General features: G+C 38.5%; 1 protein-coding gene across 1 annotated transcript in view; it reads right to left on the minus strand.

The window, feature by feature from the left end:
* Positions 1-1,084: 1,084 nt before the first annotated feature.
* Positions 1,085-26,800, minus strand: part of MTMR12 (myotubularin related protein 12) — an 89,718-nt gene continuing 64,002 nt past the window's right edge. Inside the window, exons 8-16 of the mRNA XM_036767645.1 lie at positions 24,731-24,806; positions 23,777-23,883; positions 23,255-23,379; positions 20,581-20,659; positions 17,180-17,250; positions 12,510-12,682; positions 11,305-11,472; positions 10,259-10,420; positions 1,085-4,193 (exon numbers count right to left, since the gene is read on the minus strand). Coding sequence (XP_036623540.1) covers positions 3,624-4,193; positions 10,259-10,420; positions 11,305-11,472; positions 12,510-12,682; positions 17,180-17,250; positions 20,581-20,659; positions 23,255-23,379; positions 23,777-23,883; positions 24,731-24,806 — 1,531 coding nt within the window. The 3' untranslated portion in view covers positions 1,085-3,623. The remainder of the gene's footprint in view (positions 4,194-10,258; positions 10,421-11,304; positions 11,473-12,509; positions 12,683-17,179; positions 17,251-20,580; positions 20,660-23,254; positions 23,380-23,776; positions 23,884-24,730; positions 24,807-26,800) is intronic.

Below are 26,800 nucleotides of genomic sequence, written 5' to 3' on the forward strand. Positions count from 1 at the left end.
ATATTAAGGAGCCTAAGGATGCTCACTCAATTATCTTTACCCTAGGGATAGATCTATTTACTACTGTACTAAAATACAATCTCCAGTAAAAGAAAGCTGTGGAGACAACCCCTCCTTCTCAGTGGGAACATCTGACCTGGAGACTGTTACACATGCTCAGCAAGTAAGGTTCAACCGCTGGTAACATTATAAAAAAAAATAAAGTGGATAGGATCTAAAGAAGTATAGCAGACAAGAAACTTATTCTGAATGAGAAAAACACACACCACTTTCCACTTACCAATGGAGGAAAAATTCATTCTTTATATGTGATTCCCTTACGTCAACATTTCCTCAAATGAAGTAGACAGAATGCTAAAGTAGAATTTTTTTTTGGAAAAGAAACAAAAGCAAGAGGGAGAGAGAGACAAGTGTTGAACTAAGTTAATTCCTAATAAGATTTTACTTTTCAAGCAATAGAGTTGCTAGGAGATCATCTAGTTCAGCCCTTTATTTTAAGAGATGAGAAAAGTGAAAGGACTTGGCCTAAAGTCATAGCTGTATACAAGGAGCAGTGTGCCGGTAAATGTTTCACAACTGGCTTTCTGGGGGGGGGAGGGGAATGTACCCATGATACATTTTTTCCATCACTTAAGTCTAGACAATCAACAAACAATAAATCAAGTTTTTTTTTGTAGTTTTTGCCAATTTTTGAGGTGTAAATGTTCTCAATGAAAATTTAATAACTGACTCTCTGATAAGAGTTGGCTCCAGCACACCTCTGCATATAAATATTGTAACAGAATATTTATACATTATTTATATTTATTATATTATGTTGTTGTTATATTGTTATTATGTTATATTATTATATAATATTTATATATATTGTAACAGAACTCAAATTTGAACCCATATATTTTTGCCTCCTACTTCAATGGTCTACCTCTTCTGGTCACAAAAAGAAGGGAAAAAACAAAGGGCAAGAGAACATTATTTTGGTGTGGATGAAGGCGTTGGTGTATGTGTACGATTTTCTTTGTTTTTTCAAAGCATCCCATGCTGCAACAGACACAATACACAATGCATCACACAAAACAGGGTGTTATTTTTAAAGTGTGCTTTAATTCCTGCAATCAGATATGATGCAGTATGATACAAGTATAAACTCTAATTGTTCATACAGTAAAATAAAAAGCAAATTTATACAGATTTTGCCCAACAGCTTATTCCTCAAGGAAAAAAACCCCACAAAACAGGCATGTTTCAAATTCAATTAAAGCTAGCTTGTATTCAGTGTAAAAACTTGGAGGTATAAAGAGAAATTCAGGATATTATATATACAGTAAATTAATGTACATTTCTGAACTTGCAGTGCAGCATTTTCAACAAGGTTTTAAATGGTTTCACTTCAGCTTTTACAATTAAGCACTTCCCATGTTTCAATCTTTAATAAAAATTTTACAATATATAAACCCATTTGAGAATTTTGTACACAAACACAAGTTATAGAAATATGATTTCAAATATAAATACATAACTGCCATGACCTTACAAATGACAACAGCTTAATCTTCTTTTCCTGGACTGCAGTTTTCAAAAGTATATAAAAATATTCCAATGCACATTCAACTACTATTACAATGGTCACACATATGTGACTTTAACCCAAGATTTCTGGAGCATAAAGCATCACACAAAGCATTTTTGGAATGCATGTTTACTAAAAATCCAAGGATTTTATAGGCTCCTGTATAAATACTCACTTTATAATATGGTAACAAAAATAGTTAGCTCCATAGTGTATTTGGAGGGTGGGGAGGGAGAAAGTGGAGCAGTGGTAGAGAGGTTAGTGCTAGTTGAAGAAGGCCCATGTAACTGAAGGGAGCTACGGAACTAGTGTCCTTATAAAAATTGCTATTGAAATCTTAACACTGTCCTCACTACTAAGACTTGTAAGGCAACCCAGACTCGAACTTTGTGTGGGTGCCCCTCCCCTCACCCCTGGGAATCCTATTCTCCCCCAGTCTCAACATCTCTCATCTAAGTAGATTCAACCTGGCTCATAAGTTAACGTGGAGACGGGAGAACAGTCAATAATTTCTTGTATGTATATAGATGATTCAGTGCAAACTTAGAAACTCCTCAAACACAGTTTCAACATTCTTTGTCATTGTCCTTGAGCAATTAAAAGCTTTTCCAACATCTAACATTACAAGAGGGTCTATTATTAGATATCAAACATGTACTAGTACAAAAGGGAAACATTAATTAGAAATCTCTTAACAAATGAGATTTTTTTTCTTTTTCATGTAAAATTTGACAGGTCACATCAGGAGCAAAATAACTGGTCCTTACAAAGTGTATTTTTTTGCATAAAAATAGATTATTCACACAGCAGATCTAAAAGAGGTGTCAGGCATAAAATCACGTTTCTTCTATGGCTTTTAAAATCACTGAGGTACTATAAGATATTCAGCAACTTGATTCCAATGTTCAAATGCTTTCCTAAGTGAAAGCCACATTCAAAAAGGATTATATTAGATCAGTCTGCACATGGGACAGACACTATCAAAGGACAACTTTGGGGTTGCCACAGAAGGCTACAGGTTTGTAATGCTCTAGGAACAGAGGTCTAGAGTCTCAGTGCACACTAAGAGAAACGTTAAGCAGTCAGCTTCAGATACTGGGAGGCTCAGATGAAGAATTCAGCTTCTCTAGAAGGAACTGGAGGCTCCTCTAGCAAACTGAAGGAAACTTCAGTCTGACTAGGAGGATTAGCAGCAAGCAACTAGAAATAAGCACACCAAGGCATCAAGAAAGTGGAGGAATGCTAGGAAGTGCAGCTTAGAGAGCATCTTGCACACAGAAGGGGCTTAATATATTGTGCTCAATGAATAAATGAATGAGGGAATGAGGTGTACAGGAGGATGTACAGCTACTAGCATATGAAAATGGGTTACTAAATCTGCTCTTTTCATCATCTACAAGGCTAAACAATGGAAGGGTGAAAAGGAATGATCAGAAAGTCAAAGATCTGGAATATTCTCAGTTTTTCAATGGCGGCAACATAGAGAATAATGAACTGTTCTGTTTAAACATACACCATAACATCTTCACATCCCTCCCATTCATTCCCTAAATAAATCTTTTGATCCTCTTAGAGGTATCTTAAAATGACACGGATAAGAAAAGTGACTCTTCTTATTGACTGGGTAACAATAATTTTGGCACAGAAAGAATTTTAGCAAAGTGTTAAGACCAAGAATAACCATAACCGATCAAGTCCTTCAGATGTAATCTAGATATAAAACATCTTCCTTATCATCACTTTATAAAAATTACCCAAAAGGACATGATCTCATTCAAGTGTCAAGTTATGACACCTTGAAAATTAACACTCTTAGAGATAGTTTTAGTTGCATAGTCTTTCATTAACCATGTTAAACAAAATGCAAAACAAAAAAAGATCCATTTTCCTAACCACCGGGCCAGTGATGACATAGCTGAAATCACAAAAACCCTCTCCATATTCGGCCATACTGTGATACATTTTGGTGCCTAGACAAACTGTTTGACATCCCTTATGGTCTTCAATGTTCCACCTTCTCCACAGTCTCTGAGCAACTGAAAAAAAATTTAAGTCACACATCACCTAGATCAACAAACTCATCTTCTTGTTTGGCCAAGTCTTCTTCATCTCCCAAAGCCTTCCAACTATTGGTGGGCAAGACTGGCTTGGAGGAATGTCTCTGGAGCAAAGCAAAAGGAAATAAAGAGGACAGACGGGCAGGCTTCCTTAGCAGTGAGAGGGCATCCAGGGGAGGGGCCATCTGGCTGCTGTGCTTCTCATCGATTTTCTTTTGTAAGCTCTGAACTTCTTCCATCATTTCCAAGACTTTGTTCATAGTGGCCACCGGGCCCCCTCCTAGGATCTGGGCTTCCGGAATCCAACGCAGGCAGCGCTGGGCCCAGACTTTGATTTCTGGACCCTCTATGTGAGGAAGCAACAGTCCGTGATAGTCAACAGTTTTGCTGTGCCAGCTATCATAGAATTCTCGAAAACTGTCATGCAGTTCATCAGAAGAATTAATTAGTTTGCTAATTCTCTTGCCCAGGAGGTTTTTGATTAAGTGGTCTGTTTCTTCCCTGAAAAATCCTCTTTTGGGAGATGATTTATTTTGGGTAAGTGGTAGAGAAAGCTGTCGCTGATGCTTCAAGAGAAACACAAATACTTTTGTTTAATAAACAACACAGCTACTTGATGCAGTCGAACACAAAAAGTAATACTGCAAAAGCCTGTTTTAGGAAACATCGAATTGCCATTTATAGCTAAAAATTACTAAAATATAACAGCACGGAGGAGCTATGCTATATTGTTTACCTTTTGTCGGCTTATATAAAAACAGGATTAGACACAATCAATGTGGAGAGGTGGGAGAAAAAAGGTGGAGGAAGCTGCACAGGAAGGGGGGGCTTGACTTGATTTGGTAAACAACATCATCCTCTCGAACTAAAGCGAAAGCAAACAATACTCCTGCAACTCAGTTGGGAAAGCGGAAAGCCAGAGTGTTGAGTCAGGTGTCTGGGATGTCAAGAGAGAGGGAACAGGGATCCCAACACCTAGAATGATTCCCTCTTGCTCCTCCCCTATGTAGACAGAGCAGTTCTTCACTGAGTGGAATTCTTACGGGGGTAAGCAAAAAGGAGCCAGGTCCCAGTTCTAAATTGCAATTCAGATTAAACACCTTTGCAATGCCCTATATTCATGTATTTCATGAACTTACTACTAAATTAACAGATAATTTTGTAAAAAATTTTCAAAGTAGACTAATGAACTTTTAATTGTTTATCTCCAACCAACTGAAAGTCCCTGCCAGGGCCTGTTCAGGAACCACCTGTCCATCTAATGTGCCTTGTTTAAAAAAAAAAAAGGACACACACACATATGTACACACACATACATATGTACACACACATACATATGTACACACACACACACACACACGTATATATGGAAGGAGAGGAGAAAAGGGGATTTTAGGACCACATCTACAGTACTGTGTTTAGTTCTAGTCACCACATTTTAGGAAGGATATTGATAATACAGATAAAGTTCCATGACTCGTATGGAAAACAATCTTGTCATGTGAGTGCTGAATTTGGAATCTCAGGTCTTCCCAGCCCTGCCAGCTGTGTGACCTAGGGCAAGTTGCTTAATCTCTCTGGCTTGAGTTTCCGTATCTGAAAAATGAAGGGGTTGGTGATGGTCTGAGATCCCTTTCATCTCTAAGCCTATGATCCTACAATGATTAAGTGAGGAATTGAGGATATTTAATCTCAAGAGAAGAATGGGGGGAGAATAAGGGGGACATGATAGCTATTATCATTTAAAAGGCTATCAGTGAAAGAGGGACTAAAATTGTTTCACTTAATCTCAGAGGAAAGAAAAAAGATCAATGGGTTGAAATCATGAGGAGGTCACTTTAGGCTTGATGTAAAGAAGGAAAAACCAGAAACTACAACTAGCGCTACCCAGAAGCTGCCTCAAGAGGGAGGGAGCTTCCCTTCGCTAGAGGCCCTGAAGCAAAAGCTGAATGACCACTGGTCAGCTGTGCTGAAGAGGGGATTCCTATCGAGGCACAGTTTAGACTAGATCTCCTCTGAGGTCCCTTCCAGCCTGAAGGCTGGGTGATCATCTCAGGGCATGTGGTTTAATGGGACACCCCTGGTGTGACAGAGGGAATGACAGGACAGGACTCAGGACACCCAGAATCTAGTCGTGGCCCTACCACAACTAACTGTATCTAGGCCTTAGTCATCTGTAAAATGAGGGACTAGGACAAAACAACCTCTAAAATCTCTTTCCACTCTGGACTTCCACACCTCTGAGTTTATCTAAATGCCTTAGAATCTTGCCCTAATTCCTTTGCTCTGTATAACTTGAAAACTCATATATTTGCTCAAACTTTCCCTCCGTTCAAATTCTAAGCGCTTTGGACACTTGACACTTTCGAGGCTGAAGAGAGGAGTTAGAAAAGTAGATCTGGGCAGAACTGTGAGCTAAAATCGGGTTGCATCTTCCTCATCTAGTAAAATGAGAGGGTCAGGCTACATCTTTTGAGAACTGTCCTAGCTAGTCCATTCTAAGATGCTATGGTTCCAAGGCAGCCATGACAAGATGTGTCTATGTGAAGCCACTAGGGGGCGTAACGCACTAAGGAACAACTGATTTCTGGAAAAACACCAAAATGACTGGGTCAACAGCATTTGGTGCATTTCACTTCCATAGATGGATTATCTTCACATCCAATTCTGGGGGCGAGAGTCTAAAACCATGGAAGTACAAGAAGTGCTATGTCCAGTCTATAAGATCCTTTGAAAGGCTTGGCAAATAACAGGTATTTAATGGATGCTTGTTAATTTAATGTGGGTGAACACTGGACTTGATGTCAGAAAGAGCTGGGGTTGAATCCTGTCTCACCCATGTACTAGCTGAGTGATCCTGGGACAATCGCAACCTCTGAGCCTTGATTTCCTCAAGTGTAAAAGGGAGATAACACCATCCATAGAGTTACACCCCGTCTCCCCACTCCCCTCAGAATTACTGGGAGGCTCAAATGAGATAATGTATGGAAAATATTTTACAAATTTTAAAGCATGTGTCAGTTATTATTACTGAAAACGCATTGAAGTGGTTTGCATTTTTAGATCTTCAAGTCTAAGCCCAGCCTGGTCCAAACTCTTAATCCTTATTTTAAAGAAAACCTAACATTTTCAGTGAGGCCACTGAATGACCTCCTTTCAGCAAAGCAAGGACAAACATTTGAGGCAAGCTCAGCTCCCAGGTTCCCCTGCCCCCCCACCTTGGGCTCTACCAGAATTAAGACAACAAAAGAAAAAGCAACAGCAGCAAAAATTTTATTAAGAGATTTGTGACCACTGACTTTCTTTGAGGTACTTTGGGGAGCAATTTCCTGTGATGAAGAAATAGCTGTGAATTGCTGTTTAAATTACTTTTTAACTATTCATCTATGATTCTGCTTCCTCTTTTGGGGAAGTGTTTCAGTGACTAACATACTATAGTCAAACTGAAATGATCTGGGGAGAGAGGGAGAGGAAGGGTACATAAGGACACTTTAATTAGAAAATAGCCTTTTGAATGGCTAAACAGTTTTGGTACATCAATATAACTCTTACTCTGCTGTAAGAAAAAATATAATGAATACAGAAAAGCATGGTAAGACTTATATGAACTAATGCAAAATAAAGGAAGCAGAATGAGTAAAACAATATACATAAAGACTGTGACAATGAAGTGGAAAGAACAACAAAACAATTATTTTGAACAACAAAGAGCAACAAAACAGAATTCAGTAAAATGTCAATGAACAAGCCTGGCCCCAAAAAAGAGATATGAGAAAGCAACTGCTTCTTTGGACTACACTAGAGCTAATGCTAGACTTCCTCAATGTTGTTTATTTGTTTGTTTTTCTTAGTTATACGGGATGGCTCTCGGGAGAGGGATACATTTTGGAAATATAAATGCTATCAGAACAAAAATTATCAATAAAAATTCGTTTAAAGAAAAAGAAAGCCTTTTAACATTTATTACTGACTATAATCTATTGCTTTTCCATCTTTCCCTTTGCCTTACCTTCCCAAACCCTACTCACCATGACCTCTACCCCCTCAACCTCTCAATTCTTATGTCACCTTCCTTTCACTAGCTGCTTTCTTCTCTTTTTTTCATCTTGACCCCCTGGAGAACTAATTCAACTCTACACTGTCCTCCTCTCTTGAGTTCCAAGCCCTGAGTTATTTCACTTATTGCAAAGCCTCAGCCTTGGATCACAACCACCATTCACTGCCTTTGCACCTACATACATACTGAACAAAGGTAGAGAAAATCACACAGACCATTCCGATTGGGTCCACTACAAATCTATTACATAACCTCAACTGGGCCTTCACTGCTGCTAGGCAATCTTATTATATACTTTCCTTATTAACTCGTTATTCTACTCACTACAGCAGCTCTCCCAAATCTTTCCATTGCTCCTCAAACCTCCTATGGCTCCTCCAGCTGAGAAAGTTGTCTCTTATTTGGCAGAAAAAAAATGGTGGCCATTCACTATAAACTCCCTTTTCTCCCCTCTTGCTCATCTCATATCACTCATACCTTCTGCCAATATCTCCTCCTTTCACTACTGTCTCATATGAGGTAGCCTGACTCCTTTACCAAGGCTAACCTCTCTACCTGCTCAAGAGATCCCATTCTATCCCATCTGACAGATTGATCCCTGCGACATCCCCACTCTATCGCTTATTGTCAATCTCTCCCTGTCTAATGGCTTCTTTTTGACTATCTACAAGCATGCCCATGTCTCCCAAACCTGAAAAAACCCTCACTTGATCCTTCCATCCCCATTAACTTCATTCTAGATCTCTTCTGCCCTTTGTGGTTAAACTCCCTGAAAAAAGGCCATGTACAACAGGCGCCTCCAATTTCTCTCCTCTCATTCCCTCTGAACCCTTGGAGTCTGACCTCATCATTCCAGTGAAGCTCCTCTTTTCCAGAGTTTCTAATGATCCTTTAATTGCCAAATCTAATGGCCTTTTTCTTAATCCTCATTCTCAACCTCTATCTAGCCTTTGACACTGCTGATCACTCTCTCTACCTTGATACTCTCTTCTTTAGGCAGAACTGTCTCCTGCTTCTCTAAATTAGACGACCTCTTCTCCTCAGGCTACTTTGCTGGATGCTCATCCAGGTCATGCCCTCTAACCACAGGTGTCCTATAGAGCCTTCTGTGCTGGGCCCCCTTTCTCTTCTTCTTCTGAACCACTTCATTTGGTGATTTCTTCAGTTCCCATGTATGTAATTACTGTCTCTATACTGACAATCCTCAAATCTATCTATTCTTCCCCAAACTGCTCTCCTCCGACCTTGTGTCTCTGTCTTTCAGACATCTTGAACTAGATGTTCAAAAGATATCTTAAATTCAACACGTCCCAAACTGAACTCATTCTCTTTCCCCCAAACCTTTCTTCCCCCCTCCTAACTGCCCTATTACTGTTGACACCTGCCTCCCAGTCCTGAAGCTTACAACTTAGGTGTCATCTTGAATCCTCTCTTTCTCAGCCCTCAACCTCCCATAGCCAAGCTAATGCCAAGGCCCGTTGATCTCAGCTCCTCTGAGACTGCCACCACTCTGGTGAAGGCCCTCATCACCTCATGTCTGGATGACTACAATGCTTGCTTGTGGGACTGCCTGCCCCAAGTCTCTCCTCACTCCAATCCATCTACTATTTGGCCACTAAAGTGATTTTCCTAAACTGCAGGTCCAACCACACCACCCCTTACTCAATAAACTCTAGAGGCTTCTTATTGCCTCCGGGATCAAATACACAATCTTCTGTTTGTCATTCAAAGCCCTTCATAGCCTGACCTTTTATCTTTCCAGTCTTCTTACACCTTACTCCCCAACATGTACTCTTCAATCCAGTGACACTGGTCTCAGGCTATTCCATGAACAAGACACCCTCTGCTTTGTGCATTTTCTCTGGCTGTCCCTCATGTGTGGAATACTCTAACTAGTGACCTCCCTGGCTCCTTTAGGTCCCAACTAAAATCTCACCTTTTACAGGAAGGTTTTTCCAATCCTTCTTAATTCTAGTGCCTTTCTTCTGTTAATTATCTCCTATTTATCCTGTATATAGCTTATCTGTACACATTTGTTTGCATGTTGTTTCTGCCATTAGACTGTAAGCTCCTTGGGGGTTTTTGTTTCTTTTTGTACCCCGCAGTGCTTATTAGCACACAGAGCCTAGAACACAGCAGGTACCTAATAAATGTTTACTGACTGGTTAACATTTAAAATCATGGACACTTAGGGACTTAGTAAAATAGAACCGACTTCAATTTTGTTGCCAAAATAAAGTACGAAGACAGTGGATAAGCTGTATCTTAGGAATTATACTCTCAAACTTACAATGACTTCTTGTTAAATATAGCTTTATTTGGCATTGCCTGGCAGAACCACATTTTTAGTGCTAAAAGACTATGTTTCAAAGTCATTATGAAAGACAGTACAAAGTCTGATCTTCAAAACGCAAATAGCCCTAATGTGGTCTTTTATATTTGGTCAATCACAAATGCCTCTGGATGTGAAGTGGTAACATATATTAACATCAACTATATATAATATAAAAAAATTCTTTATGGTATTATATATGGCTGGGCAGACAAGAAAGACCAGAAATAAAAATATCTTACTTTAAAATGTGGTGCTCTCCGCTGGCTTCTATCCGGTTTTGGCTTTTCTACATAAAGAGGATTGTTGAGCAAAATCTGAGCCTTAGGTTCAAACTGCACAGACCAATCCCAAACAGTGAGGAGACTCAAAGGCTTGCTTTGTGAGTCCTGGCTTTCCTTACCCTGCCAAGACAAACACATATCATATTGGTTCCAAGGGTGGGACAGAACATGGCAAAACTCTGAGAAGAAAGAGAATGTTGTCAGGATCACAAGGTTTCCTTTCCAGAAATGATGAATGCCCTGATATTTATCATTCATTTGTTACTTACATATGTAGCAGAGTTTGTTTTCATTAAGTTATTCACTAAAAAACATTTACTAAAACAGGACAAGACCTGGATTTCAAGAACCCTGGAGTTTTAACTAAAATGAATGGGCATTACAGTATTTACACAAGACTACAGTAACCTTGGGGATGAGAAGCAGCTCTCTTGCATTTTACAGAGAAACAGAACATCACAGTGGAAAAAGAACTAGGTCTTAGCGTCAGTTGAGACCTGGGTTCAAATCCCAGCTCCTGATACTGTGTGACCGTAAAGAAAGTCACTTTATTTCTAAGTCTCAGTTTCGTCATCTACAAGCTGTGTAGAGTACTTGAACTACCTACCTCCGCAGAGCAGAAAAAAAAAAAGAGGACCTATAAAAATTAAAAAACTATTATATAGGAAAGGCTGACTTTGGGACAAAAAGAATAACATGCCTAGGGCTGCGTCGTGAGACTCTAACAGGCAGGAATTAATACATTTAAGTCTTATGGACTTTATTGCTAAGTGAGACAAAAACTGTTAAAGGGTAGTTTGAAATGTATTCCCGCTTTTTAAACTTCCTCTCAGCTACTGCAAGTATGGAAGTGCTATGCTTTCTGAACACAACAAGAAGAGAATGACAAAGCTGAGGTACGCCCTGTTAATACCACGAAGAACAAAAAGGGCTTTAATGGCACAAAAAATGGGCAATATAAGAACCAGCAAATAAGACAATAAAATTCTACGAGGGACACTTACCACATTAACATCTTTCTGATAGGGCGAATTGAAAAAGAAAGTACTAAAGATAGGTATGTACAGGCTATCTGACAAAACAGTCAAGTAAGTCTCTGTGAACTCAAAAGCTGGAGGATGCTGCTGTACCAACTGCCAAACACAGTCTAAGAAAAGCAGGAAAACAGGAACCTAAATGAAAAGAAGACCAAATTACTTTCAGGGCATGGAAACAAATGAGAGCTGTCACAAGCCCTCAAAAAGTGAGAGGCACTTCTAACATAAGAGGGGTTCAGTATTTTAATTTAGATCAGCTAATGCATAAGGTATGGATAGGCCTAGGGCCAGAAAGAAATGAAGCCAGGTCTAATGAGACAGAGCAGCAGGCTCTCCAGGAAGACAGAGGGTCTTATTAAAGGCAAGAGGTTTTGTCTCAGGCTTCTTTGCTAGCTGTGTACAGTACCATGAATGCTACAGGTACTCAGTAAATATTTTCTGAACTAAGTAGAAAAAAATCAGAGGCTACAAGCCACAAAATTATTATCCTTCAGCTCTGCAAACAGAAAAAAAGGGGGGAGGGGGATTTTCATCATTCCTTTCCACAGGACTGAATCAGCTGATCGTGCTACATGTCAATATTACAGGAAAGTACAGTAAGATTTCTATGAAACATACTTTCCAACTTTATTAAAATTCTTAGGTCACCCCAGGCCTATCTTAACTGAAGCCTTATTTGGAACTAACTGTATTCAATGTTACTGCACTAAGATAGTGATCTGAAGTTAGTATTCTGCTTTTTATGTGTAAGGCAAAATTTTCTTCATTATGGCCAATTTTTTTGTATAAGACACTGAACATTCTAAATATTTTCTTTTCTGCAAAGAGCAAATAAATCAGCAGCTGTTTTAAGGTAGGTATCACTCAATAAAATTAAGTTAATTTGAAAATTCCAAACAAGAAGACCATTCCATGGCAAAGCCTGCTTAATGAATACAAAGGACAGGGGCTTCTAGAGGATCTCTTTAATGTCTTTTTCACCAACAAATCACTTTATTAGAATTGCTCAAGTTTTTGCTGTAACCAGGAAATGAAACTGATCCTTTCCTAACATAGGCCAACTCAAAAAGCTTTTGCCAGTAGCAATCTTACATCAGAATTGATGTGTTAAATCTTATTTTCACTGAGATCCACCTCAAGTGAAACCCTGAAACAGTCAGCAGGAAACTTACCTCCTCTTTATCATTTTGGCGTAGATGGTTGCATCGATCCAAAAAACAGTGCCCGCCCATTATCCATTCTTTTTGGATGAGGCTCTGAAAACCAAACCTGGTTCTACAGTATGGGTCCATCATCACTTGCACCAGAGAGGAGATTATGCAGCACAAGTCAGATGCATTCTCCTCTAGGAAAAATGATAATAGTACAGAGAGTACAAAATATTTTAAAATCATAAAGGATGAGAACAAGTGTGCCTAACCCTTCTCTTGACCTCGTGATTCAACCTTTTTGCCTATTCATCCTACTTCTATCTTTGCAATGCTTTAGAGAAGCCTTCATAGGCCTGGAATGCCCTTATTTTTAAACCAACCGATTTATTCCTGATCTAGATCTAGAAAGAGAATGGGCATAATGGATAGAGAGCTGGCATTGAAGCTAGCAAGATCTGGTTGTATTCACATCCTGCCTAGGACACAAGCTGGCTGTGGATATTCGTTTAACCTCTCGGTGCTCATGGCAACTTGCTAAGACTCTAAGTTGCAGAGAAGGTGCAAATGTACATTGGTAGGAGTTTCTTCAATGGGAAGTTCCCTACAGCAATGAAATTATAGGTGTAGACACTATCCCGGATTTCTGATAGAGCCCACCTTTGTCATAAATTCTTCTAGTGACTGCTTTCCTCTACATTCTTTTTTTTTTTTTTGGAGGGGGAAAGGCAGGGCAATTGGGGTTAAGTGATTTGCCCAAGGTCACACAGCTAGTAAGTGTGTCAGGTGTCTGAGGATGGATTTGAATTCAGGTCCTCCTGATTCCAAAGCCAGTGCTCTATTCACTGCACCACCTAGCTGCCCCTTTCCTTTACGTTCTTGGGTTAGACACCAGCCATGAGAGGTACCTCCTCCTGACCTCCATTCCAATTGTGTACTTCCCCTCACCACTCACTCATAAAAACTACTGAAAGAGTTCCTTTGCTTTCATACCCAAAGGACCAGAACCAGATGACCAACTCCTGCCCATCAAGAGGAACCAATAGCTATATACCTGGGGTTGAAGCTTCACAAAGAAACCCCCAAATATAAACATTTCAAATTCTGTTTTGAATTTTGAGGTGGGTTAGCTTTCCTTGTTAAACTCTGTCCATGGCCTATTATTTCTATTCTGTTGTACTGACTACTTAATCCAGGTCATTTAATCTCTCTCTCTGCTTTAGATGCAAGCAGCATGTCCATAGTACCTTCTCCAAAATTTCAAACACATTCCAATTAGCTTCGATCCTCCCTGGTTCAATCAATCAATTATTTGCTAATGATAAATTTAAGATTTAAGCATCTGCAATATGCCAGGAATCATGCTAGGCACTGGAGGAAAAGTGAAACATTACAGATTCTCAAGGAGATTTTCTATTGAAACTTTCATCCTAATTATGTTCTTCCCTTTGTCTTAACCCATAAATCACTAGCAGAGCTACCTTACCCTCCCTCCAAGAGGACAAGAAGACTCAAGTCCTGACACCAAAGGGAAATAACAGTAGTTCATCCACTTCAGAGCCTATTCATTCCACTGTGACCTCTGGCAGACCCACTCTATTGCAAAAAGTCCCCTAAGTTCCTAAGCTTTTTTTTTTTTTTTTTTGCTTTTTGGCAGGGCAATTGGGGTTAAGTGACTTGCCCAAGGTCACACAGCTAGTACTTGTGTCAAGTGTCTGAGGCCGGATTTGAACTCAGGTCCTCCTGACTCCAGGGCCGGTGCTCTACTGACTGCGCCACCTAGCTGCCCCAGTTCCTAAGCTTTTTAACGAACAGTTCCTCTACTTCTCCTTTAATCATGACTCGGTTCTTCTCTGGCGACACCATATCTCCTGCAACTGCAAGGCTGACTTACAAGTCAGGAGAAGGGTTGGCTCTACTTGTTGCTCCTACCTACTGCTTCCAGACCATTTTTTCCTACCAACATCTCTGAATAACCTTTTCCCTTTTGAATTCCATATATCTGTGTGTGCATAGCCCACTAGACTGCCCTCTTCTGTAACTTCTTTAACAGCCTTTTCTATCTTACTTAAGTCCTACACAGGCAGGGTCAGAATAAGACTATCTCTTAGAACTATACCATCTCCAGCTCCTAAAACTCAAATTCTATCCTTTAACCACAATCTCTTATCCTTCCAATTCTTATTCACACTAAAATTCCTCTGCTCGCCTCTATCACAAGCTCGGCTGTGCGGCCTGTTGACTCAACCCCATTCTCTCAGTTCATTCCATTCACTGTTTTTTCTTGTGTCAGTGCCTAGTCTTGACCACATGGTCTGCCACTCTTCCTAAATCGGTTCCCTAGAATCCATCGATCTTTGGCCATTCTTGATCTGTGAATTTTCCATCCTTAAGCAACCTCAATCATGCAGTATTCTCCAGTTTCACTCCAATGGAGAAATTTACAAAATCAAGGTGCCTTCACACACTACAATGCGTTATGCCCAATTTCAACTTGACTCTCAATGCTGTATGAAAATTCTACCTTATCTTAATAGGTTCCCTCTCATTTCCTAGAAAGCCTATTCCAAACCTTCTCTTTTCTCTTCCCCCCACTACACTACGCCTGGACTACTCTTCCCTGTCCCTTTTTGCCTGGTGAACTGGCTTTGAAGGATGGGTAGGAATTCAAGTGGAGCTTTCCTTGACTTCCCTTCCACTTCTGATCTCACATACTTTGTTTTTCAAAAAATTGTGTCATAGAGTAGTCTTATCTTCTCATTAAACATTACACTCTATGAAGGCACGGGCAGTCAATGTCCTGTAGCATCCACCATAATGTTCTGTACAAAAGAGGAGCTAATTACATCTCCACCAAATGAATGCTCTATGTGTGTAAATACCACACTGTCCGTTTGTATATTTGTTTAATATATGTGACATAGAACAAAATAAAGATAAACATTTTTGAGAAAGAAGAGTTAAAACTAATCTCAAGATTTCCAATCTAGGAGGCTGGGTGAATGATAATATTATAGTCAGAAAGTGACAGATTTTAAAAAATGCATGTTTCTTAGACTTTAAGCTTTTAGAAAGCAGGAACTGTGTCAACTGTATTGTTTGCTCTGTACAGCAACAATGAGGGGTTCATTAAAAACAATTTAAAAAATGTTTAAGAAGATGATTGCATTATTACTACTGGAGGTAATAAACTCAAAGTAAGGTGCCCAAGTCAACAGACATTTTAATTCCGAAGGTCATTACATCAGACCTAAATTATCACATTAAGATTTGAGTCATACCTCTTATCTCTTTTTTCCTTTAAGACAAAAGTAAAAACAAAAGAACTGGTAGATTTTATAGGTAAGAGAGTTCCGTTCTTGTCTTTCATATTCTAGCAGTGGCCAAACAAGTTATACTTCTGCAAGTACATGGAAGTCTAGACAGTAACGCTAAAATTCCTACTCCCCTACTTAGCCTAAGCTAATATTTCTTTTAGGTAATGTAAAGAAAAGGGAATGGAGGCTAAGATTTCAGTTCAAACAATGTATCTATTAAAGTGAACCCTTCTACTAGTGACTTAACATTCCACATTCACTAGTGAGTGAATTAAAACCTCCCAAGGAGCTCATCCCGATCAAGTCTGGCTTGAGGTGCTTTTGATTTTCAAAATTACTTTATTCATATAAAAACTCTGTCCCACTTTAGATATGTAGTGCTGTTTTCAGTAAGGTGTTCTGTTTTTCCCATTAATTTGTAAAGTCCCAGAAGCCTGAGACCACAAAGATTTTCCACGTAAATTCCTACTGATGTTGGATACAGCTCTCTGAACACAGCAGAAAATAATGATGGTATCTGAGATTTAAAGACAAATCCTTTTTGAAATATGTTAAAAATAGACTTTTTAGTCTGCCTTTAGAAATATAGATTAAAAATGTATATAAAATGCCCCACTGGGCTGCTGGCTCCTTGAGAACAGGAACTTATTTGCCTTTCTCTATATTGCCAGCACTTAGTGCCTAGAACAGAGTAAGCACTAAAATACCTGCTGACTGAGTAGATGAACCATAAAAGCTTTGTTAATTTTAGAGAACGAGTTAAGTAATTTCAATTCTGGTTATATGAAACACTTTGTTAAAGAGAGTTAGCTCATGTACCCAACTACATTAAAAGCATTTAGTTGTATGTCAGGAATTATTGTAAAGTTTCCTTTTAGAAATGACCTCCCTTCCTCCATGTTTGCTTTTATTCTGTTTGAATTTCCAAGTCCCTATCCTCAAATATGGCATCTTTAGTCTCCTAAGGCAAAGAAAAATCACTATCCCCGGAAGTTACTAGGGTAATCTTACAAAGCTCTATGTTTGGGGCTGTACAACTGTACAGAGAATGACTTTAACACATCTATAGATTCTTCATTTCAACTAAGTTGAAACACCACTAGGAAATTCAAGGATGTTAATAACTTCAAGTTTTGCTATCTGCTTACATAAAGAAAATATACCCCCTACGATTTCAAATATTCTTTCATAGTCTCAGAATAAATTTGCTGCCAAGGGGTCAGGAGTAAGATTTTATTTTCAAAGAGCCACATGAAAATTCCAGGCAGAAAATTTTAGGGCTCCAAGAAAATAGGCAAGAAAATCATTAACTCTCCACAACTGTCACATAAACGGAAGGAAAAAGGGAATGCTTTTTTTCTTCAAACAGCATCTTACCAATGAGAAGAACATTTGTGTTTTGCACTTCTAGACATTCAATAACTTCTATTGCTTTTTTCAGACTGCGTCTAACAAGGGAGACAAGAAAAAGGGATACAAATGCTTATGTGTGGTACTTTCAATAAATGTACAACAGATAGTTTATAAAGGGCCCCCAATGAATGTGGGCACAAGACACCATGCTAGGCACTAGGAATATGAAGACATAAAAATGAAACAGTCCCTACTCAAGGAGAGATAGAACATGAACAAAGATAATAAGCATTTGGGGAAGGGAGAGATAGAGACTAAGGAGACACTAAACAGAGCTCTAGGAATATTCAGGGAGGGAGAAAACACTAATCCAAGGTGGAGAACAGGAAAGGCTTTCGGCTTAGGCATGGTCTGAATTGCTTTTCAGATTCTTAGATTAATATATCAATACCTTAAGAGAACAAAAGACCCAATAAGACAGTCAAATGATAAGGAAACAAGAGCAAGGCTTAAAGCAAGCACAAAGCTCCACCACACAGTAAACACTTAATAAATGTTTGTTAAATTGAATGTCAAATCTACTTATTAGAATATTCTTCAATATTTAAAAAGATGAATGATTTTACAGGTGTGGGTATTCCCTCCATTCATACAGACTACAACTCCTACATGCCTGTTTGGATAGGAGCATAGTGAGTTAGCTGGTATGGCTCAAGGTCATTGCCCAATAGCCAACATTCTAGTGAGGAGCCCCTCTGAATTCAGCTAAACTAATACTGGGAAGACAGTCTGGCTGTGGAACTGCACTTAGCTGATACAGTTTCAGAGATCAAAGAGCTATCCTTACATTACAATGTGACATTGAGATAGGACTTCAGTGGAGAATCAGAATCTTAACATTTTCAAAAAGCCCATGAGATTTAAAAACTTCTGTAAGGATTTTCTTAGAGGTGTTTCTGAACTAGATATTTATACAAAAATACCTTATTCCTAGGAAAATGTGATAATTTAGCAACTCTCATAGCTGAACTAACCTCAAAAGCTTAATGCATAATTTATGTTTTTCCCCCTCAGGGGACTATGTGACTGTGGATGGAAATGCTGAGGGCTGGAGAGATAACCAGGGATACAGGAACCCCAAGACTGGAGTTCCCAGATAAGGTCGAGGCCTTCTAGAATGAATCTGTGGACTCAAGCATTCTTTAAGTCAAGGTGGCAAAGATTTATTGTTATGCTTTTGAGGAGGCAAGAGTTCTTAGGGAACCTGCAAACTTACAGGGGTGCAGTTAATGTTTATATAGGTTAAATTACAGTAAAACATGTGCCAAATATGCTAATTAGGTGATTCACAGAGGGATTAGGGAGTGGTCAGTTCTTAAAGGAACATGTACTTTTTGTATCTACTGCACATGTATTTTACCCATAGTTCACTGGGAAATAGCCTGGGGGGGGGTGGGGCTACATGGAGGTGTGATTTTAGGCCTGAAAAGTCAACTAACAGTCAGGGCTGACTGAGAAACACCCAGGCTGCTTCCATCAATGTCTTGTTAGACAAGATAAACGTAAGGGAGTATACCTGTGTCTAAGTCTAGGATGCATACGATACGTCAGTGAGTAGTACATATCTTTATGACCCAGTACACAGCCAGTTCAGCCAGTTCAAACCAATAAATTCTACAGGTACAGCTGGCCACTGCATTAGGAAGTGAGATAAACATTTTGCTAAGGCATGCTGTCCTTGGGTTGGAAAGAAACTGCCTGAGAAAGTGTTTTGATGCTAGGGAGAGATGTGATTTTCAAACTGGATGTGATTTTGGAACTGGGGTCCAAGCACAGGCACCCAAGGCACCCCATCAGAAAGACCAAGAAGGTCCCTTCCTCATTGTATATTCACATGCATACTGTTTTACTTGAATCTGTAACTTCTATTAATACTACAACTTCTTTACTCCAAAGTCCAAGGGTATTTTTAGTTTTGAGAACACCTGATTACATGTGAAACAACATGTGAAACAACAAGTGAGAACTATGAATTTTTATGAGCATAGGTGGACGATTACTATTTTGGGACAGAAGAATCCCTCTTTCCTCAGACAAACCCTTGGAAGCATCATTCCATTGGGACTTTGCTCTGACATACTCTCTGTTGACTTGCAACAGGCTATGGCTACATTAAAAATAAACTGAACTGGAAATAAAGGAGGTATCCATCAATTGGGGAATGGCCAAATAAAGCGTGGCACATGAATGTGATGCAATATTGTTGTGTCAAAAGAAATGAACAATATGAGAAATTGAGAAAAGCACAGGAAACCTCATATGAACTGACACAGAATGAAACAATTGTGAGAATAGAAATGACTACAATAATGTAATTTTTTGAAAAAACAACAAAACGCAACTATACTCTGACCAACTGTAATGACCTATTTTAGTCACATAGAACAAGAGATGTCCTTCCCAGAAGAAGAGTCCTTCCTTCTCATTAAAGAGGTGGGGGATGCTTCAGATGTGGAATACTGTCTATACTGTCAGATTTGGTTATGTGTAAGTTGGTCTGTTACAAAGGAAGGTTCAAAAGGAGTAAAAGTGTGTGTGGGTGTGGGGTAAGTGTGGAGTGTTATAAAAGGAAATGACTTACGTGCAAACAAAAGGCATAAAAAAAAACTTAAAAAAAAAAACCACAAAGAACCTTGAGTGATTTTTTTTGGGGGGGGATTTCTTTAAACTCAAGCACCAAACAAAATGAACATTTCTGTACAACACAGAACAGAACATAGAGGACTGAATATGAAACTACAGATCTCTATCATGTACAGCTCGCTAACAAATTAAACATAGCTAGCCTGCTTGTCTATGGTTTCTTCTGGCCCTTTTAATATTCTATTCTGTCCATTTAAAAAATATTTCAAGGACTCTTTTCTTTCTTTTTTTGGCAATCTTTTGTCTTCCATAACCCATCTATCCCTCTTCACCTTAAAAAAAGAAATACAAAACCCTTGGAACAATTCTATGGAGTCACACCAAATAAATCCCCACATTGGCCATTTCTGAAAATGAATGTCTTCATTCTGTATCTTGAGTCTATCACCTCCTCTTTATTATGACGAGGATACCTCATTTTTTATAGGATTAAAAAAAAAGCCTAGGGCTATTAAGAGAACAGTGGGAAAATGACTCCCTTTATCTAACAGTCCTTATCTGTTTTGGGTATCTATCTTTGGTCTTCAGAGAGTAAAAAAAATTCTTTTGGGGGTAGGCAATATATCTGTGAATTTTGTATATTCCCAACATAGACACAAGTATTGACTGATAAAATTTCATTAATAACAATATCAAATATTAAAGTACCTGAATAAAATTCATATGATTGAAGAAAGTTCAATTGTTACAGATCTAGAAGATTGAAAACCATGACTAAATACCTGATGATATCCAGCCAGTTGCTACTTTCCAATAATGAACACCATTTCACGTCTGTGTCCCAAAATTCAGAACTGTTGTCTGCAATAGTAGAAAAAATAAAGTTACATCGACATTAAGTAAGACTTAAGAAATCAGTGTTACTTAACAGTCTTATTTGGGATTAAGAAAGGACAACATACGCAGGAATTTAGTTTACATTTCAGAATCTAAACATGAGGCTACTTTGTGAATTCAATTTTTTAGTTAAAGATGCCCTGGAAGAGCTTCTACATTAGACATTGGAGAAATATAAGAGAAATTTACATTAGTTAAAAGAAATGCTAGTAGCAAAGAAGCATTAAACTACTTTTTTTTCTTAGTTTGAATACATGAACACTTCCCAATTTTAAGGGGTCAGGAAGTATTCATTAGAAAGAAATGACAAAGATGTCAATATTCTGTTGGATAAAGTAGGAGGGGACCCCACAATATAGATTTCAATTCAGTTGAAATTTAAAATCTTAAGTCTATACACCTTAACCATCAATGCACTCTCCTCTATAGTGTCTTGAGTTTTACAAAAGGCTAACACATGTATTTTTTAATAGTATTTTATTTTTTAAATTACCTGTAAAGACAATTTTTAACATTCATTTTTTATAAAATTTTGAGTTCCAAATTTTCTCCCTTCCTCCTTTCCCTATGATGGTAAACAATCTGATATAGGTTATATATGTGCAATTATGTAAAATTTATTTCCATATTAGTCATGTTGTGAAAAAAGAAGCAGTTTGCAAAAAAAAATTATACAGTTTGCAAAAGGAATAAAACCACACACACACACACAAAACTGAAAACAGTATGCTTTGATCTACATTCAGACTATATAGTTACTTCTCTGGATGTGGATAACATTTTCCCTCATGAGTCTTTTGGAATTATCTTGGATCACTGTATTGCTGGGAAGAGCTAAGTCTATCATAGTTGATCATCACACAATGTTTGCTGTTACTGTGTACAATGTTCTCCTGGTTCTGCTCACTTCACTCTGCATCAGTTCATATAAGTCTTTCCAGGTTTTTCTGAAATCTTCCTGTTCATCATTTCTCATAGCACAATAGTATTCCATTACATTTGTATGCCACAACTTGTTCAGCCATTCCCCAATTGATGGGTATCCTCTCAATTTCCAATTCTTTGCCACCACGAAAAGAGCTACTAAAAATATTTTTATACATGTAGGTCCTTTTTTATGATCTCGTATTGCTGGATCAAAGGGTATACACAGTTTGACTGCCTTTTGGGCATTGTTCCAAATTGCCCTCCAGAATGGTTGGAGGCATTCGCAACACCACCAACAGTACATCAAGGTCCCAATTTTTTCACATCCTCTCCAACATTTATCATTTTCTTCTTTCTGTCACATTTTCTGTCATTATTCTGTCATGTTCTGTCAAAGTGATAGATGTGAGGTGCAAGTCTGCATTTCTCTAATTAATAGTGATTCAGAGCACTTTTTCATATGACTAGAGATAGCTTTGATTTCTTCGTCTGAAAACTTCCTGTTCACATCTTTTGATCATTTATCAACTGGGAAATGACTTGTATTCTCATATGACCCAGTTCTCTATATATTTGAGAAATGAGGCCTTTATCAGAGGCACTTGCTGTAAAAATTGTGTCCAAGCTTTGGACTTCTCTTCTAATCTTGTTTGTACTGGTTTTGTTTGTAACATTGTGTTTTTAAATGTTTTATTGATAGCTTCTGTCCTTATACCATGGTTACTTCCAATTCCTCCCCCTCCAAATTAAATTCACATGTGACAAAGAAAAGCAAAAAAAAAAATCTGATAAATTAACACATATTTAGATAGAGCAACTTCATGCCTGTTCATGCCAAATAAGGGCAAAAATAACCAGTGAAAAACTAGCATAAGTCTGTCCCACTGGAGTTCACTTCAATCCTCTGGGAAGGAAGGAAGCCTACCTGGCTGGGCCTACAGTATGTTTCTTTGTCCGGGAGGATCAATCAATCAACCAATACTTATTAAATACCTACTATGTGCCAGAGCCCTGCATTAAGCCCTGGGGATACAAAAAAATGGAAAAAGACAGTCTCCTCCCTCAAGAAGCTAGCAATCTAATGGGGAGACAAAATGTATTCATCATTTATTATGGTGCAGAATATCTCATTACTGTATCACAACTTATTTAGGATCAGGGAATCTTTCAAAAGTGGGGTGTCAAGATGATAACCATACTCTTTTGATGACTTCCCTTGCCAACCTTTAAAGGTAGTAGCAACCATGTGAATTTTATTGAGGGATTTTAAAAAATATTTCATTATTTAGTATTTCATATTGTTATTGATTAAATTTTATTATTTAATGCTTGGGTCTATAATGGGAATATAAAGAATTTACAGACATATTCCCTATCTCCCAGGAACTTTTTTATTCTATAAAGACCAAAAATAGACCCCCAAAACAGAAGGGGAAGAATCTGAGACTAGAATAAGGTAAGTCAACAGGAGGCCTAAATTAGAGACCTCTCTTCTACATCTTTGTCAATCCTGATGGCAAGAAGCATTTGAATGTTACCACAGAGTAAGGAAAGGGTGCCATCTATAACGTGACCCACTTAGCATTTCTTTCCCCATTTGAAGAAAAGTTATTTTTGTTGCATACTCCTCACCTATTAGGAACAGCTGTTTAAATTTAGAGTATGAAGTCTGGATTTCCTGTAGGGATATGAAGGTATTTGATAGTTCTTCAGTTTTTAAATTTTCATAAGGTGGCTTGTGGATGGTCTTGTAAATTCTAGATATCAAAAAATATCAAGAGATTAGAAGACAAAACATGAATCAAAGTAATCTACAAGTATTTAAAGCTCAAAATCTCTGTAGCAAGAGGATATCAGCAGGTTGGCAAAAATGAATATATTATTGGGTACTTTAGTACATGTCTCTGAACACTTAAAGTAACAAGCATAAGCACTTTTCATAAAAATTAGTTTCATAAACACGAATCGAGGTAATTTACAAATATTAAGTCCATGCAGTAAAAGGATATCAGCCAATTGGAGGAAATCAATGTTTTATCAGGTATTATTCTTTATGTTTCTGAAGACTACTATGACTAAGCATAAGCATTTTAATTTTTAAAAAAAGTCACTTAGAAGGAAAAAAAAAGAATATAAATGTAAGAAATTACTGACCTATCCAAGAAGGCTTTTTGTACTTGTAAAATGGAGTCATCCTGTTCTTTGGGGAAAGCTGACATTTTCAGAAGGGCACAACCATTATGGCAAGACCAACACCAAATCTAGACAATGAAAAAAACATTCTTCCAGGGATCACATACACAACTACCCATTAGGCCAGTCACACATTCAAACTCACACAGGGGATACTGCTATAATTTCAATGAGACAAAGATACTTTTTTTAGTGGACAAGCAAGTTCCCCGTAGCATAGAATTTATTCATGATATTCTTTTCTCAACAAATTCCCCAAAGGCAGGGGAAATTTGAAAATTAGGGGTGGTTTCTGAAGTCTTGTCTTCTTTGATCATTAAATATACTTCCTGCCTGATCGTGATTTGGAATGCAAGAAAAAAAAGCTCTGCATGCCACCCTTTTATGAAAAATATACTACCGACTCTCCAAGGATTCCCCCTACACTTACAGAAATCATTTCGGATGATTCCTTCTTTAAACTAAATAAAAAATGATTCCTTCTTTAAACTAGACTTTAAATACTTGATGTATGTCAGGGACATACAATGGCATCTTTTCTGCAAGTTACAGTTTTTCAGAGTTACTTTGAACCCTGGGAGGTTAAGTTACTTGCCCAGGGCCACACAATTAGTATTACATCAGAGGTAGCTTTTATGAGAAGTTTTTGCAGTAAAACTGGGGTAAAGCTTTGTGAAGAAAGTCTCAGGCCAGGCTGTGTTAGCCCCCTTTTCTAGAAGCAGCAGCACTACCACCTCTGGGGAATCCCTAAGATACTTCCAGATCCCTATTGGAAGGAGGACAAACTACTAAGTACTACAGATATAAACCCAGCGCTTTAAATAAGTTAACGGTTCTGTAAGCGACAAATAAAAAATACATGTTTAAAGGCAAATGATTTGAGCATTTGGCTTTCAGGATAATTTAGTTACTTACAGGTATACCTCGTCCTTGAAAACATGAGATATCCTCTTCAGGAAGAGAAACAGGAACAACAAAGTAGGCTGGCAGCCTACAGGGAAGAAAGAATTTATTCTACTACCAAAGGCTGGTGTTAATTAAATCAAAAAGCTGAGATTCTAAAACAAAGAAATTCAAGCATAGCTGAGGACAAAAGACCATATTTCCCTGATTAATGAGAACTAGCTCCAATGTATTTTCTCTCTCACTCTCTCTCAGTGTAGAAGGAGCATTCACTGGACAGGAAGTCACAAGACAAGGATTCTAACCCTATGGGTGCCAAAAACTAGTTGTATAATCTCACAAACCCCTTTACTTCTCTGGCCTTGTTTTTTCATCTATGAAGTGAGAATCAAGGTGTTTTCTGATGTTCCTTTCAATTCCAAAATTCTATGACATGAAGGAAAGGAAGGAGTGGATTTCAGTGGAGGAGGAAACTCTCAGGTAAGGAAACTTCCCTCTATCAATGCTGTGATTGGCATTCAAAGCCTTTCATAACCTGGCCCCCTCCTACCTTTCGAGTCTTCTTATACACCCCCCCCCCACAACCCGACAAATATTCTTCTATTCAGAGACGCTGACCTCCTAGCTGTTCTACAAACAACACCTCTTGGCTCCAGGCACTTTCTCTAGCTGTCCCTCAAGCCTGAACACTCCCCTCCTCAACTGCAACTAAAGACCTCTCTGACTTTCTTTAAATTTCAACTAAAATCCCTCCTTTTATAGGAAGTCTTTCTTTCCTAACCCCTCTTAAATCTAGTGCCTTCTCTCTGTTGATTATTCCCTATTTATCCTGTACATAGCTTGCCTCTTTGTGTATCCCTAGCACTTAATATGCTGTCTGGTATGTAATAGGCACTTAATAAACGTTTGTTTTTTGATTGGTCAGCACATTCTCTTCAACTTATGGTCTTAGAGACTTGTCTAGAACAGTGATAAGCAAACTACAGCCTGTGGGTCAAATGTGGCCTGCTTCATGTTTCTGTACAATGTAGGAGCTAAGGTTTTTACATTTTTAAACAAATTTCTGTTGTATTTTAAAATTTAAAAACTATTTTTAGCTCACAGGTTTGTACAAAAACAGAAAGAAGGCCTAATTTGATCTTCAGGTCATAGTTTGCCTGGAACACTGAAAGGTTAAATGACTTGCCCAGGGTCACAAAAATGGCAAGGTTTGGCAACACACTAAATAGGTGGGGTTTATAGGGACTTGAGTATAATGGAAAGGTCACGAACATGGGAGAAGGGTGGTGCCTTTAACAGAAATAAGGAACTTAGGATGAGGGGTGGGTTTGGGAGGAAAGAGAAGTTCTGTTTTGGACATGTTGAGCTGAGATGTTCTGGGCCACCCTGTTAGGAATGTACCACAGGCAGCTGGTGTTGAGGGATGAGTTCAGAGCTGACAATGAGGCCAGATAGAGAGAGACTGAGTTAAAGTCATCCTTGACTCTTCCCTCTTCCTGATCGCCTTATCTGGTCATTGCCAAACCTCGCTGATTCTACCTCCACTTCTCTTGCCCCTTATCTGGTCATTGCCAAACCTCGCTGATTCTACCTCCACTTCTCTTGCCTCCAGCCTGTTCTCTCAGCTCGCAAGACCACTCGCTGCTGGACAATGGCCTTCCCAATCAGTTTCCCAGCCCACGTCTCTACCCTCCCCACTCCATAACTTCCAAAACACAGACGAGACCACATCCCTCTCCTATTAAAAAACAAACAAAACTCTGCTGAAGTGCCTTATGACATCTCAGATACAATGCAAATTTCTCAGGCTGCTATTTAGGAAATATCCAATCTTGCTCAGGGAAGCTAGGTGGCACAGTACATAGAGTGTCAGGCCTGAAGTAAGGAAGACTCATCTCCCTGAGTTCAAATACTGCCTCAAACACTACTGTATGACCCTGGGCAAGTCACTTAATCCTGTTTGCCTCAGTTTCCTCAACTGTAAAATGATCTGGAGAAGGAAATGGCAAGCTACTCCAGTAGCTTTGTCAAGAAAACCCCAAGTAGAGTCACAAAAAATGGGACGTGACTGAACAACAATCT

Source organism: Trichosurus vulpecula, chromosome 1 (assembly GCF_011100635.1).
Source record: "Trichosurus vulpecula isolate mTriVul1 chromosome 1, mTriVul1.pri, whole genome shotgun sequence".
Taxonomy (NCBI): Eukaryota; Metazoa; Chordata; class Mammalia; order Diprotodontia; family Phalangeridae; genus Trichosurus; species Trichosurus vulpecula.